We start from the raw sequence: 17391 nt of genomic DNA on the forward strand, positions 1-17391 counted from the left end.
TTTTTTTTCTCAACCACCACTAGACAATTATTGTAAACGCTTTAATGTGGTTACTATAGTTGTGTAGAAATTGCATATCGAAAACAATAGTAATAAAAAGTTTGATATCAAATTTCAAAATGAAGATTTAAATGGATCACTCATTCAACACAAAATTACCCTCTCGATATAAATAAATGGTTGTAGCTCGGCTAACCTATAATTTACATTAGTATTAAATTATTCTCAAAATTATGAAACCAACAATTTTTGTTAAGGTTGGTTATCCTAATTAGTTTTTTTTTAAACGATTAAACAATAGGTTAACCAATTATAAGTTAGAAATCTACCAACGGTGGATCAACGATTTTACACCAGAATTAGATTATACTCCTATTAGACATATAGATATGCGTTCAACAACTTAATACCAACAATCAAAATATTAAATATTTGTTCTAACTTCTAATCAACTAGATTCTCAACCATAAAATAAATTATCCACATATTATTTATGTAGATTAATTGCTTAAAACTTCACCAACTCTGATCTGATTGGGTAAATAATACTACTACTAGTAGTACTTATTAATTATAAATATATTAGAACTGCACTAATTCATGATCTGATCTACTAACTTTTAAATTCCATAAATTAATAGAATGCAACTTGGGCAGATTTTTCACTCACTGGGGTATACAATAATTATAATTTTAAGTTAATAAACAAATGACCCTTTTTGGACACTTATCATAATGATATTTTCAACATATTTTAAGTTAATAAACAAATGATCAAAGAAATGATCCAAGAAATTACATGAGCATGAATAATTCAAAGAATCATGAAGTTGCGATATGCTCCCTCCGTTCCTGAATAAGAGTTACTAATTTTCATTTTGATTCGTCCCCAATTAAGAGTAGCACTTCATTTTTACTATAAATGGTAAGTATGTCTCATATTCCACTAACTGATTTCACTCACATTTTATTATAAAACCAATATAAAAAAGAGTGAACTACAAATTTGGTACCTATGTATGAGAGTTCGAACGCTAGACACCCCTATGTTTTTAAAATATCGCCACACACCTCTATGTATGGACTTAATATTATTTGAAGGATTTGTTCACTGTTCACGGACTTTTAAACTCTTTTTCCACTTGAATTTAACCAAAATGCCACTAAGGGCATTCTGGTCTTTGCCAAAACAAGGGGTACTGTTTATGATATTTTAATATTCTTATAGGGGTACCTCAAATGAAATTTTAATACTATTGATACTTGAAACGATATAAAATTTAACTCTTTACAATTTTTAAGGAAATAATTTGTCTTCATGTCTACATGTTTAACACGAAAGATAATATAATAATATTATATTATTATTTTTTAAAAAGTTTAATCTTCTTTATCCTCTCTAACGAGGACATCCATTTTTTACCTCTGCAATTTTGATACAAAAATGCAGTTCAGCCCCTTCTATCATTCCAATTTTGATTATTTACTCTCCAACAATATTAACTTGGTGAAGGCTGAAGAAAATTTTTAATAATTTTCAAAAAGTTGAAATAGAAAAAACAAAAAAAAAAGGTTCTCGAAAGGGGCTTAAGCCCTCCATCGAGAGAGAAGAGAAGAAGTGAACGGTCCTTTTTATTGAGAGTGAAGTTCAAATAGACAACAGGCAGAAGTGGCAGAGTGGAAAAGAAAATGGTTCATTCTGAAGATTAAAAAACCAGTGGAAAAATAGCTTAAAATTATGTGAATAGTGAAAAGGTCTTTCAAATGATATTAGGTTCATACATAAAGGGGTGTGGCGATATTTTTGAAACTTAGGGTTGTCTAGCGTTCGAACCCCATATATAGGTCCCAAATTTGTAATTTACTCTATTTGAGAAGACTGAAATACCCTAGGTGGCATTTTGGAAAAAAAAAACGAGGGTGAGAAGGGCATGAACGACCGTAAAAAAGTGAAAAATGACTTCAAATGATATTACATGCATACATAGAGGTGTCTGATGCATTTTTTGAAATATGGGTACCTCCAACGTTCGAATGACAATACATAAGGGTGTTTTTTTTAGTTCACTCTATAAAAAAATGGGTCACACATTTCACTAACTTTTTCAACCAACTTTTATTTACATTTCTAAAAACCCGTACCCGGTCAAAGTGTTACTCCTAATAGGAGACGGAGCGAGTTTCGAAATTATTCGAATATTAATTTCTTTATGAATAGATGATGTTGTTTAATTCTTCGACATTATCCTGATTATTAGTACAATTTTATACTCCTATAAAATACTAGTAATAAATAATTTCAATAAAATCTAAATCTTATAACTTTTGCCATTATTTAAAATTACAAAAATTGTTGATAAGATCAAAGATAATTGTTGGTACGTCCAATTCAGGCTAATCAGCTGACTCAGATATTATAAAATAGAAAATAATTATAAACAATATATATATATACACACCGCAAAAATCCAAAAAGAATAAATAAATAATTATTCATATATACGTGAGAAACCAAAGCCAAAATCCCCCAAATCGGAAGCTCAATTATCGGCGTAAAGCCTGTATAATTCATCAAGCGGCGGCAATTCCTTGAGCATCCGATCGAAATCCTTGAACGACACCATCTTCTCCAGCCCCGGCGCCTTCCAGAACCCGGCCTCGTTTCCAATTCCCGGCCGAGACTCCGCCGCCGCCGCCGCGTCTTTCCCGGTGAGCCTCTGCACCACCGATTTGAAGCTCACCGCGTCCGTCTCCACGTACTCGGTGTTGATTATCACCACCCTCACTCCGCTCCTCTCGCCGCCGCGCATTGCCATCTCGATTCGATTTCCCTAATTCGCTGCGTGTTTGTGTGTTTTGTTTAATTTGGGGATTTGAAGGAGTATTTATACGGGTGGGCGTGTGTACGGATTTTGAGAGATGAAATAAGTTGACCGTCGTTTCATGCAGGAGTAAGTCAGTCAAACCACGCGATTGGGCAAAAAAAATTCAATAATTGATGAGGGACTTAACTCGCTGGAAGTTTACATCATTTTTAAAAAGTTTGATTACGTGTCATTTCAGAATTGTTTTCGCCTTTTCGGTTTATAATCTCGACTTTTTTTTATCAGAAACTGGTCACTCACCCCTCGATTACGGTTTACAGTTTCGATTTTTTATTAGAAATTGGCCACTGACATTTTGAAAAGTTTGATTACGGTGTCATTTGAGAATTGTTTTCGCCTTTTCGGTTTATAGTCTCGACTTTTTTTTATCAGAAACTGGTCACTCACCCCTCGATTACGGTTTACAGTTTCGATTTTTTATTAGAAATTGGCCACTGACATTTTGAAAAGTTTGATTACAGTGTCATTTGAGAATTGTTTTCGCCTTTTCGGTTTATAGTCTCGACTTTTTATTAGAATTTGGTCATTCACCCATTAAAAAGTTTTAGAAGGAGAGGATTATCCATACTTATATAGATGAGCTAGGATCATCGCTAAATCGATGTGGGATGAGATTTAAGAGTTTTAACACTTTTATTTTAGAATTATTTCGGTTTATTTCGGCACGAAATTTAAGAATAGTTTGTTAAATGGATGGTGAATAAAGTAAGAGAGATGAAAAAAGAATAAAGTAAAAGAGAGAGTTACTTTTTGCCAAAAATAAATAAAACTCAATTATCTTAAAACATTCTGAAGAAAAATGACTCTTGTAGCAAAAGGTGATGCGGTCACCCTGGCCGCCCCCACACCCCGGCCCGACAGTTTGTGAGGGGGTTCAATCAGGGTACACAGCGGCCCTTTAGAGAGGAGGCCTTCAACCCACTGTCCTGACAGGAGCCCATCTCTCAAGGCCTCACACTTGTGCCTGAGAGATGGAAGCTCCCACACGCCAGTAGTGGGATTTGAACCCAGCTCCTTGTAGCAATATCTGCTCCCCCGGAACCAACTGCGCTAAACCCCTGCGGGCAAAGAAAAATGACTCTATTAACATGGAACGGAGGAAGTACTCTAGAATTTGCATTGTCAATTTAATAAGTACCAAGAACTATATGTAGTTCACATGACACTCATTTATATTTGTGCAAGAAGCCTCTATATTTGTTTTTCATTGTCATACACTAGTTGCAATTTTAATAATTGATCCTAAATAAAAATTTCAAGATCCAATTATTTCAAAGTCTTATAGTCTACCTAATTAAACTAAACATTGGTCAATATATCAGCCTAACTTGTGTGTGGTTTAGACTTGCACCCACAATAAAATTTAGGTGGATCCACGTAGCTATAAGAAGATACTGTCATAATGTTGACATATATAGCAACACAAAGAAATAACCAAACCCAAGATTTAATCATAAAGGTCTCAATGTCTTAAAGTCAAGTCGAAATCCAATTCAAATTGAAGTTACGTTTTAACAATTTATAAACTTTTGAGGCATATATATGACTCCTCCTATAAGTACTCTTGAAATGTTTTATAAGCTCCAAAGGCTTATAAAATCTCTATAATAAACTTACTTAATCACCCCATTTCTAAGTTTCAAGGATTGCTCAGTCATAAAACTCAAGGACTTAGATTTGTTGACATATCTAATTAATTAAACTATTTTGATCGAATACATGTGAAGAAAGTTGTCGCCGATGTTGCAAGGTAAAGACAGTTTGGCGGTCGCGGTTTGCATTGTATGAAGGATGAAGAATGAAAGTTAACCCCAATATCTAGGATTACAGCAGAGCTGTCAACGACAATTTATTTAGTAGAATTTCTCGGCCTTCATGAGCTGTCAGTGGAGTCGGTCTTAGATCTGCCCTTGACTATATATATTTCAATTTGCACGATAATGTGTTGATTTGTTTTGTACTACTAGTAATGTCTGGCATAATTTTGAAAAAAAAGTTAAATTTGTCTAAAAAGGTGAAAGAATAATTAGATATTAAAGAATAAAAAGGGTAATTATAATAATATGGAATACTTTTCTTTTGCTGATTTTACGTGACTATTATATATTTATATTATTATTGAAACTACAATAAAAAATAGTAGTGTGTGTCGTGGTGGAATTGAAGCCGCAAAGTGCAGTGGCGCGTCAATAAAAAATGTGCTGACCAGATTGCAAGTTGATCTTTGTCTTAATCCAGTAATTCGTACCTTCTCAAAATGGTGGCCACACCACATTAATTTCAACTTTCATCAAAGCTTGATCAATTCACCGGTTAATTTGACCAATTTAGAATACTATTGATTAGTATCTTGTTGTTATATGTATATTATTTTTAATTGACAATAATCTCTGATTTCATGGAAAATAAAGTATGATATGAATTATGAAAAATACAGCTAGTCGAAATCACATCTTTAATTTAATAGTAATAGTAAATTAAAATATCATCGTTTAAGGCCATTCGCATATCTGTCTCTTAACCGTCTCAATCTCATCTCTTCACTATTTATGGCCCCACTGTACTTTTCACCCCATCTCTTAACTAAGATACAGTATCTACATCACTCCATCTCTTGACCATCTCATCTCTTAACTATTCATTCAATTTCATTTTTTATTTTTATTTCCAATAAATTCAATTAATATTTCATTGAAATATTAAATTAATACTAATAATTCATAAAATTATTAAAAACCACAAAAATTACAACATCCGAAAATACAAAAAGTACATAATTGAAATCCTAATATTACAATTTATTGAATAGAGAGTGTTTGAGTGAGAATAGAGAGTATTTTGATGGTGGATAATTTGTGGGAATGATTTGATATTTATAGAAGTGATTGGGGGCTTTAAAAAATTAGAAAAAAAAATTTAAAATTTGATAAAAACGGCTATAAATGACTAGTATTTTTTGGGATTTTTTTTTTAATTTTTTAGGAATTTAAAAAAAAAACATTTTTCAACGGATATAAACGACGCTCACTCGCGGGCCGGCGAGTGGGCGTCACGCACGAATGGGAGCTTGCCAGCCACATCTTCGCGGAGAGACGTGGGATGAGATAGAGACCACATCTTCGCGGAGAGACGTGGGATGAGATAGAGACGAGACAGCGCCCCGCATCGCTGTCTCGATGCTGTCTCGTCTCTCCGAGACGAAATAGAGCCCGCATCGAGACGCGATGCGGATGCTCTGATGCATCTAGTCAAGTCACGTCGGAACATAGATTGTTAGGAACATGGAATATTAGGATTGTAAATACAAATTGGATTGTAAATATAATCGTCGGAACATGGAATATTAGGATTGTATTGAAAAGGGTACGTATTTCATTTTTGGATAATGACTAAGTAAATAGTCAAAGAGCATTAATTAATATCTACAATAAATTATGTAATTCGGGTTATTACGTTATTAGAAGGTTCCTCCCACATTCATAAGTAGGAGAGTAGGGAATTAAAGGCCTTGAGCGTGTTTCAAAATTTGGTAATTCATTTCCATAATTCATTAAATGGTTTCATAATTCTTGGTCTCAAAATTCATAGTTCATACATTGAAGAAGCATTAATTTATAATATTGACATTTCGTTTTTAAGTTTTCAGAATTTTAATAAAGTACACTAGGTAATTGTAACAAAACTTGTAACTAATTGTTTGACATTCAATAGGAGCATTTAATAGAAATGTAGTGTGATTTGTGTTAAATTTGAACTCGATTTAGATGTGAAAATAAGGGTAAAAATAAGTGTTTATTTAGCTGAGTGGTTAAATCTAACTGAACCAATTCCTAATTACAATTCATATAATTAAATGTTAACTATATGAAAATCCACATATAACATTTTCATTTTATTGGCCACATTAATATTTCTAAGATTATTTTAATAATTTATGTTATACTTAATTTTTTTTAAATAAGTACACTTAACTACCTAAATTTTAAAATTTGGATTGTTATGATGAAACATTAATCCTTTATCTACTTAATTTATCTTTCTTTGGTATTCCTTTTTTATTTTAAGATTAATATATAAAATCATAATAAAATAAAATATTCATCGATGATGATTGTTGTCCACGAATTCTTTATTTCAACTAAAATATTATGAACGATCTCCTCAAATTTTGGACTTGACTAGCTGCTTATTTTATTTTACTTGTCATACAATCTAAACATGTGATGACGAGTCTCGATTTGTTTCCGAAAAAAGACAAATCAATTAATTATTTTAATTAATTAATTACTCAAAGGCTCATGATTAAGATAATCTGTTAAATACATTAACTTACTAGTGACGTGTGGCAATGCCATTGGCAGATTACTCACAAACAATACTGATTAAATTAAAGTGATAAGTATCAACCAATAGTATCTAAGCAAACACATATATATGAATAAAACAAAAAAGTTACTTCCCTCATAAGGAAAAAACAAAATATCACTCCATTTATTAATTCAATTTGTCATTTTTGAGGGTCCCTTGTATTTTAATTAGTACATAATTCATACACAAACTCACTTAATTATTATTTTCAATATTATCGCTTATTTACTAATAGTATCGTTATTTGACTCACAATCTATTTCACAAAATTAATCAAATTAAAATTATACTAAAGTAAGATATATCAATATATAACTCACAATACAATTATTTATGCAAGGTTTTCTTACAAGAAGTGTAAAATATAATTTATGCAATATTGATCAATTAATGAAAATAATTCAAATTGATTGATTCACATAATTATATACGAATATGAATAATATGAGAAATTACTTGCCCTCTTCGGACTTCCATTGGCGTATAAGAATCTATGTTCACACCACCAATCAAATGACTTAATTTTCGGTCTTTAAATATTTGATTAGATTATCATTGAAAAATTTAGGATGTGTTTGTTTAAGTCAATATTAGCTTATTAATTTTGGTTTAATAGTACAAAAAAGTTATGATTGATAAAATGGTTCAAATATATTAAATATTTGGTTTGAAGGATAGAGTCGTGATAAACAACTTGGTCCACACCTAATCATCTAACTGCGTGATCATTTTATCACCCCAAATATAAATTGATTATTTATCATATTTTAATGCATAATAAAAAAAATCATAATCCTTCAATTTTTTTTAACAATCAATCAAATAATAAATTCAAACACAACACAAATTAACGCAAATAATTCTTTATCTTATCAAACTTATAAAATCACATCCAATTGAAAAAACGAATTTTTATCTATAGTCATAGATATGAAAAATGACAACAATCTAATTTAGTCTATATTTTATGACAATTTGACTTTTAATCCGTCAAATTGTGTGCAAATTTCAGCTTAAAAGTGACTTGTGAATTGTGATGTCTTAAAATCACATTTAACAATTGGAGATAAATGTTGCTATCAATGTGAACAAAATAATGTTGACAATTGCTTAATATACTACATTGATTTTGTAACATAATAAAATAATATAATAAGTATCATTGTTTATAATATTCAGATGACAGTCAAATTATTTAATATTCATATGACCGGGCTTCAAAAAGAACTTCTAGAAGAGAGACAAAATTATTGAAAAATTTGTACAAGCAACCACTGATAGACACACAAAAATTTGTATGCTAAAATAATTTTTTTTTATTCATATTATATCGTTAAATTTTTGAATTTTTTTATATGAAACGTTGTACAAGAATGCAAAATGCATTTTACATTCTTATGATTCTTTTACACATCCAAATGATACTTTAAAAAATTATTAATTCATTTCTAAGATTTAAAATGATAGGAAATAAAAAATAATCATATCTAGAAAATGATTTTCTAGAGTCTAGAAGACAAGAAGAAGATTAAATTAGACCAAATTAGATTGCAACTATTTTCCAATGATAGGAAAAGTGTATTGTTGTTACATGACAAGATTGCGCCAATAACATTATTATTGTTTCCATTTTGACTGAATAAAAAGTTAAAGAGTTGTAGTTGAATATAACAACTACTACAATTTGTGGACCAATTCACACTAACCACATAATAATTTGTTGATTAGGAGAAAAAGAATATATACTCAATCAACTTCCTATAAATAGAATTGGTAACGGTTTTCGTCCAAGTTTAAGTAAATAATAAATTAACATAAGAAAATTATTATCTCAAAATTCCAAATTTAATATATACTCCCTTCCTTGTTAATTGGGTCATTTTACTACTCCCTCCGTCCCGCTTTAGCTGTCCCATTGACTTTTCTGCACTCGTTTTGTAAAAATGATAATAAATAGTTAAAGTGGAGAAATAATAAAGTAAAAAAGAGAATAATATAGAGAAGAGTCTTATCTACATTATTCTCTTTTTTACTTTATTATTTCTCCACTTTAACTATTTATTATCATTTTTACAAAACGAGTGCAGAAAAGTCAATGAGACTGCTAGAGCGGGACGGAGGGAGTATTATTTTTATGGGAAAAAATTTATCAGTATGTCATCAGAGGTGATCGGTGACGGGGTCATGAGTGATCCTATTCAGATTCACGTGTGCATTCTCTTACGTAAAAAGTGTGAAGTAAAAGATCGACTTAAATAGCTAGTATGCCAGAACGATAACTCCTCGTAAAATTCAGTAGTCTCTAGATTTACACTCCAATATGGAAAAGGAAAATATTCGAAGAAATAGCTCACTTTCCAATCAAGATTGATCATAAAATGATAGAAGCAACGCACCAAAATGTAGCAAGAAAAAATAAAGGGAAATGTAGAAGAAGAAGAAGAAAAAAGCTTATGACAAAATTTGGTACTCAGTTTCCAGCAGCGTTTTGTGCGAGGGGTTATGATCGATCAATCTCCGCGACTCCTCCCACAGCTTCGCCTCCATCCCCAGCTTCCGGAGCTCCAGAAGGCCGCACTCGACTGTCACACGATCACATATATTTACTTGTCACAAAAAATATGTGAACTAAAACTATGAATGAGTACCATCAACGGCATCATGTGAATTAGGCGGCCGGTTCTCTTGGCTGATCCAGAATTGCAGTCTATCATCAGCGATATCAGGTTCGAGCCCTAGAGTTTTTGCTCGTCTCCAGAAGTACGAAAGCCAAGCCTTGAACACGACAAATGTGAGCATATTCGACTCTAATAGCCATTCCATATGATCATTGATCTATGAGGTATCAATTTGATTTCTAAAGCATATCAAGGCAAGTGAAAACATACATAGCACTGAGATATTCGGACTTACTTGTTTAAGAAGCACGTCTTCGCACTCATCCGGACTCAATCCTGAAAAGAAGCATGCTCGGTAAATACATTCAGATATCAGACTTTCCATTGTACAGAATGAATAGGTGAAGACAGTAATCTACCAAATGTATCGGAATAGTTGGACTCAGCCGGTAGCTTCCCTTCATCTGCAGATCGAATTTGAGACGATGTTACCAAAGAACGCAATTCAGGTTGTAAAGTTATACAGAGATGCAACTAATAGAACCTATAGAGAATTCCTTCAAGCTATCATCTTCGATCGATTAGAAACATATTTTTGATATTTTGTTGCTCTATAAATCGTATTGCTCACATTTCGAAAGAAGACTCTGAGAGATGAATCCATACATACCTGTATTAGATTTTAAAATACACGGGCGACGCTTTTGGGCCGATGCCACAGCTATTGCCTCCTCTACCTTTCAAAGAAAGACAAACAAACGATTTTCGTGTTCGAGTTTGAATTATTCAGAAGAATTATCTGATAGAATTAGTGAGATTGGGAGCTGAACCTTGAGGGAGCTCAGTTCCCTGAGACCTTTTTCAACCATAAGCATACTTTCCACGTCGACTCTGTTTGTAAGGTCTTCCTTCTCCTTCAGAACTCTCTTCCTTTCTTCTAAACCATCGGTAGCTGACAACAGGATAGGAGAAATACTAATCCAACCAAATCATAGATTGCATAGAAAATATGAGATAAAAATGGAGTCTTGGTTCGATATAACAAATAAACTTCACCATTCATGATTCAATACTGTAAACATCTTGAATCTTCTGAGAAGAAAAGAATTGAGTCGAAGAATGAAAATAAGGTTGAGCGAAAAGGGAGCTTTACCGGAATATTGTGCATCTTTGGCCTTGTGCCCGGCTGCCAATATAACTTCGACTGGGCGTGAAGCAAAGCGTGACCAATATTCATATCTTGCTTCAGCTATCTCAGCATGGAGCCCTGCATAAAATGAATGAAAATATACCTATAAGTAATACTCCCTTCGTCATAAACCAATAGTAATGTTTTTCCATTTTGGGTCGTCCACAAAAATTAGTCACCTTCTATTGTAGGTTTTCACCTCTTTCGATATTTTAGTTCAAACTGACATTCGGTTGGAGAAAGGAAGGATTCAAAGAATGGATGACAGACGGGAATAGCAAAATTTACCATGGCGAATGCATAAGCTCCAGCATCGAGCAAGCCAACACCTCTTGAGAACAACCTCTTCCTAAAGTATTAGACTGTCAATCAAATAAGTAAGGACAAGCAAAGAATGACTGTAACGAGCCAAGGTCTGGTTTAACCGGTAGATACCATCTCCTCGTGAGTCAGTATCATTCTCTGCGTAGTTATCCTAAGCGATTTAACTTCTTGCTCGGCTTCGTGGAGTTGATCGTGAACAGAGTTAGCTTCGTCCCTTGAGGCCTTAAAGAAAAAAAAAAACACATAAATCCTCACTTCAAAATAATCGAACTTAACAAATTGTACATTGTTTAGAAAATGAAAAACGGCAAGGGTGAAATCTAATGATCCCAAATACCTCAATCTCCATTCGGAGGACTGCCAGCTCCTCATTGCCTCCACCGTAAGTATCTGCTGCAATTTTAAGAGCAACCTGGAAGGAGAAAAACATCGTTCAACTTGCACACTAATTTTTCAAACTGTCGAAAGACTAACGAGCTACACAAGCTACTGATGAGATGTCGCGAGTTGTTAGTACTACTATTTTTAGGTCTTTATGGGAAAGCTTTACTTTCTGATATTTCAGTTGGAGCTTGAAATTGTATTAATGTCGCTTACCGATAAATATGGATTGGAAAACCAGAGTCGCTAGTAAACAATCCACATACCTCTCGTTTCTGAACTTCAGCTTCCTTCCTGAAGAGTGAGCGTAGCAAGGAGACGTTTACACACAGAAATCGCGATGTTTAGCAAAAGAGTTCGAAAAATCATAACCCACCTGCTTAACAGCCGAGCTTCTAAAGATACACCATCTCCTAAAGACTCAATCTGAAAGAATACATATCAAAATAGTACATGAAAGCCACATTTTAAGTATAACCAGAAAAATAAATTTTGCACTCACCTGTTTTTCCAGCTGCCTAGTTCTTGCTTCTGCTTCATCATACCGTTCTTCTGCTATCCTGAGCTGAAACAGATGGCCACGTTACGATGCTAACCAATAGGTAATTATAAGTAAAAAAGCTGTAAATATAAAAAGGAGCCTAGAAGGTTCACCTTTTCCAATAAACTCTCATTTTCTTCTTGAAGCATGTCAAGCTGCAAATCAAAGCATCCTCTCAGTGATAAAATGGAATGAAATAGACGTTTCTAGCATTACTAGAAAGGAAATTTTCACACCGGTTCCACGTGAAAGCATAGAAATGCACATAAGTTGGAGTCAATTCTTAACTTTTGACCATGGTTTCAATTTGGTGCATGAACGTGGATCCGGACAGCCTACATTTCCAGTTGAGTAACTCCTAGCTTATAGTATGCTTTAACAATCGGTGAGTGAAAGTAACCGTAGGCCGTCCGAATCCACCATACCAAATTTTAAGCTTATAAGTTACAGAGCCCTAACATAACCCAAAACCACAGTCAAAGGTAAAAGGTAAAGGTTTGAGCCTCACTTAATATAACATTCACACATTCGTAGAACCAATGTGGGATCATATCAAGATCATGCACGATATATTGTACCTCGTCTTGTAGAGCAGAAGAAGACTGCCGACCACCTTGTTCTTTTAATTTGAAAGTTCCAAAATCCAGAGATAACCTGAGAATGATAAGAGTGAGACCAAAAATTTAACTGCTTGGATTGAAAAAAACAATGGAAGTAAGTAGATATCTACCTTTTATCCTTAACTTTATCAAGTTGAGAATCAGCTGGATGTACCGATGAAACTCGTTTAAGTGACAGAGACACACTTGATGGCACCATGGGAACTGTCTTCACCCTTAAATGTGGCCGGCCAACTACTCGAGCAGACGATGGCTGTGGTGGTTCCTCCGAAGAGTTCATATGATTAGAGGAACGGCCGTGGATAGAGTAGTTAAGAGATGGAGATGGCTCAACAGGCTTTGATGGCCGATGCCGAGCTGATGAAGGCTGCTGATGTTCAGTCGATGGTTCAACGGGCTTGGAAGGAGCATGACGAGCTGATAAAGGCTGCTGATGTTCCGTATTTGAAGATGGCTGAAGAATCTTGGAACGAGAATTTCGATAACGAGCTGATGAAGGCTGCTGGTGCGGTTCTGGTGAGACAGATTTAGAAGATGGTTCAACGGGCTTGGGCTGAGCTGGTCGGTGACGAGCTGATGAAGGCTGATCAACTGAGTTACGAACTGACTAGAAAGTAAAAAAGAAGTTCAGGCATTACACAAGCTAATAAAATTACAAGAAATCGGTAACTACGCTAGATATCTTACCATCAGAGAACTACTTCGAGCTTGCCTTCCCCCAGCAAGTCCTATAGCAGCTGATGGACCGCCCGAGCTGAGATCGTATAGTTCATCCTCCTCCTCTTTGTCATCGGCTGGCTGCTGAGCCATCACCTCTGCAAGCCTTTGAGCAGCCGCCTTGTTCTGAGGTCTCTTCATACTTAGGTGAGACGACGTGGAGCGAGTGTGCTGATGCATCGGCGATGTCATGGTGAAAACTCAAGGAAGGTAGACTCTTTTGCTCTGGACTTCACCAATCTGATTCTGTAAACAATTGATGAAGCATTACAAAGGGATGAAGCCTAGAGAAAATCCTGACAAAGGATTGTTGTGGCAGAATAGAGCAATTGTGTAATCGAGACAAACAGAAACGTAAAGAGATACAGAATTTACGTGGTTCACCAACATTGCGTTGGCTACGTCCACGGATGGAAACGGAAAACAAATATTATTCAGATTGTTTTCAGATTATAGAGTTATGCGCCCTACTCCTATATAAATAGGCACACAGAAGACGGGTTATGCCCAATATAAAATTAAGACCTAAAACAAAAACATATCATAGCGTCGGGCCGGGGGCGAGACCCCCGTTCGGCTAGCAGCAAACTATACGGATTCAAGGCATACTAACAAGGATACAATCCTAAACAACATACTCACAACTACATATATTCATACCAAAAACAAAAATGTCCTCAATATGCTACATTGATCATCCACATTGATCTTGACTCCTATTTACAATCAGCCAAGATTTCTTTCTCAAGTAAAATCCTCACTAGAAATGCCTATGTTTTATGCTTACATAAACTAACTAAAGATTATAACTCTGCCTGAACTAAATCAACTTTAAACTCTGTTTTTTTTTTCTCTAAATTTAACTCAATCAATGCATCCGACATCATTGCCCGAAAATCAACCAGAAAAACACGATCTTTATCAAGATCACATGCCAATCAATCCGTTATCCGTGAATACAAGCAAAAGGGTTCCGGCATTTCGACAAACAAGATGTGTGCAATTGTGTGGAAAGTGTTAATTATGGATGAGGAATTACACCGTACCTTGTAAAATTTGGGGGAAAAAAGATCAAATTCTTCTTGATAAATCTGTGTTTTCCGATTGCGGATCAAGTTTTCGTTGTTGCAGTTAGAGCTGAATTTGTATGGGGAGTGGAGTTGGGATCGGAGAATTTAAGGAAGAGAGGAGAAGAGAGAAGTTCCCTACGCCACGTGTGTTCATATTTTCTCCATTTGCATGTCATAACTTAGCCAATAGCCATGCAAATTCTTTTCTCTAATTTACTTTTATTAATACTTTTTTAATTTTCACGCCATAATAAAAATATATAGTAAGTAGTTTGATAGATTTATAAAATCAATTTAAGAAAAAAAAATGTATTAGAATTTGTATTTTTTTTCTACAAATAAAGCATAATATTGTTATAATTGTTCTTTAATAATTTGTTCGTTTTCTCTATAGCTTTAAATAAATGAATAAAATATTAAATCAAGCTTTGAGTTTATGAAAGTTGTATTAAAAATGGCAATAGCAAATTTTAATTTATTAGATCAACTAAATCAAATATACTATTTCCTCTGTCCCATTAAAAATGAAACGCTTTCCTTTTTTGTTTGTCGGATTAAAAATGAAACGTTTTCTAAAATGGAAACAAATCTATCTCTACTTTTTCATCTCTCTTACTTTACTCTCTCCTCATCAACTCACAAAAAAACACTACATAAAATCCCGTGCCGATTCCCAAATGTTTCATTTTAAGTGGGACGGAGGGAGTATAAAATAAAGAATAAAGGACAATTTTGGTCTTAAACATATGATCAAAATACGAATTTGGTTCAAAACATTCACTTTTTTAAAAACAGGTCCATAACAAATGAAATCCTTTGTCGGAGTAGTCCTTTTTTTACGGTTTTGTCAAAAAACTAACGGTCGTGCCACTGAGCAATTAGCGTTGACCGTTAGTTTTTTTATGGAACCGTAAAAAAAAGGACTACTTCGTCGACATTTTCATTTGTTGATGACCTATTTTTCAAAAAGTGAATGTTTTGGACCAAATTTATATTTTGGTCATATGTTTAGGACTAAAATTGACATTTACTCTAAAATAGTAAAACGAAACTAAACATACATTAAACGAGGGTGACGCTCACAAGTAACTCTCATGTAAAGTAGGTATAATATCATTTTCCTATTTAACAATAACTAGTACTACAATTTAATTAATAAGTGTAATTATTAGTATTATAACTTTTAATCTAATTTTATCACATAAAAGTGCTGCTAATCACTCTCTATTACTCTACCATTTTTTGTGTAGGGATGTGTGTATATATCTCATATTTCTCAAGTAGGTAGCATTCTTGATTCCAAGATTTAATGAGATTTCATAGATTAAACTATATGGAATATTTTAATTAAACTAAGAGTTCAAATCAAAGCTCTCAAAAGATATGGGAATCTGAACACAAAAACATAAAGAAGGTCGTTGTTGGATGATACAAACATTAAACACAACACCTTTTTTTGTTGTCAAGTTGTAATTAAGAATAATTTGGTTGGCGATAGAATCACAATTAGATCACTTTTCGAGAAAGAAAGTTGGCAATGATAAGGAATGGACAGCGTGGAATATGTTTAATTTAAGGTACAATTGGGGCTTTTTATCTACAATGTAATCCAATAAATGTTGAATGATTATCAACTATAATATTTTATTATATTTTACTATTTTGTTCAATCTAATTGATAGGATTAGTGTATTAGTAAAATAGTTGATGCATAACAAATGAGTCAGCTATAGTATATGATCTATGATAAGTTTTTAAAAATATAGTAGTACTAACTTTGCTAGAAAGTTGAGTCAATTTGTTGGAATTTCATTCAACATCCCATGTCAATTTTTCATGTATTAATAATGTAGAGATCATATGAAATATCTGTTGTTCAATTCATTGATTCAAGAAATAAGAAAATATCGAAAAAAACTGTGAGTGTCCGTCGTCCAAAAGCTAATCAACTATCTGCATAATTATGGAGAGTTGATTAGCTTTTCGACATTAAACTCCGGACCAAAATTGAAACTTTATACAAAATTCGAGTTGTTTAAAAAAATGGAAGTCATTTTTTTTTTTTTTTAAAAAGCTCAAATGTTTGAGCCACAAACTAGAACTAATCTTGAATAAATAATGAATTTGGTGCCTTTGTAGAAAATGAGTCTCAAACTTTCACAATTTGGTTCAATTCAACTTGTTCAATGAGGCTTGCAAACAGTGTGTCAAATGACTATATATATCAATTTATCAAAGGTCAACCATAATTAGATCCTTGCACAATGATATATGACTTTATTCAAATTAATTCAAAATCTCTTTAAGATTATTGGTTACTAATATACAAACAAACGACCAATATTGTAGAAGTAGGTGTCACAGTTAGATTCCAGCCTGAAAGTGGCTGTTTTGTCTAGTACTAACTAACTAACTAATCCATATATAGAAGTTAACTAAAGTTCAAATATAGTAATTAATCATTAATTGTGTGGATTAATTATTCTACATTAATGTAAAGGCTCTTATCGTCTAGTAAATAGTCTTTTTTTATTTATCTTATCTCATGCTAATTGCTGATAAGAGTTCAAAGAATTATCATCTATCAATATTATTATAAAAAAAAGATGTGGTCATTATATCCCTAACTACATCCTCCTAATTTTTCTTGCAAAAAAGTAAAATATGAATTATGAGAA

At 33.3% G+C, this 17391-nt stretch overlaps 2 protein-coding genes across 2 annotated transcripts; both read right to left on the minus strand.

Annotated features, from left to right (window-relative positions):
- Positions 1-2388: 2388 nt before the first annotated feature.
- Positions 2389-2870, minus strand: LOC125208045 (VQ motif-containing protein 1-like). The gene has a single exon (XM_048107591.2). It carries the CDS (start codon positions 2814-2816, stop codon positions 2541-2543), a length of 276 nt encoding a protein of 91 aa, XP_047963548.1. The 5' UTR covers positions 2817-2870; the 3' UTR covers positions 2389-2540.
- A 6648-nt stretch (positions 2871-9518) lies between these two features.
- LOC125208391 (uncharacterized) lies at positions 9519-14803 on the minus strand. Its single transcript, XM_048107995.2, has 18 exons — positions 14690-14803; positions 13614-13889; positions 13037-13533; positions 12885-12960; positions 12420-12461; positions 12268-12330; positions 12142-12191; positions 12032-12059; positions 11722-11796; positions 11496-11606; positions 11349-11409; positions 11025-11138; positions 10702-10823; positions 10542-10608; positions 10291-10335; positions 10167-10207; positions 9902-10028; positions 9519-9835 (listed from the first exon to the last, which is right to left on the minus strand). The coding sequence occupies exons 2-18, from the start codon at positions 13833-13835 to the stop codon at positions 9705-9707; spliced, it is 1872 nt and encodes a 623-aa protein (XP_047963952.1). The 5' UTR covers positions 13836-13889; positions 14690-14803; the 3' UTR covers positions 9519-9704.
- Positions 14804-17391: the final 2588 nt, after the last annotated feature.

This window comes from Salvia hispanica, chromosome 6 (assembly GCF_029641045.1).
Source record: "Salvia hispanica isolate PSC_SH4W2 chromosome 6, Shi_PSC_v1, whole genome shotgun sequence".
Lineage (NCBI taxonomy): Eukaryota > Viridiplantae > Streptophyta > Magnoliopsida > Lamiales > Lamiaceae > Salvia > Salvia hispanica.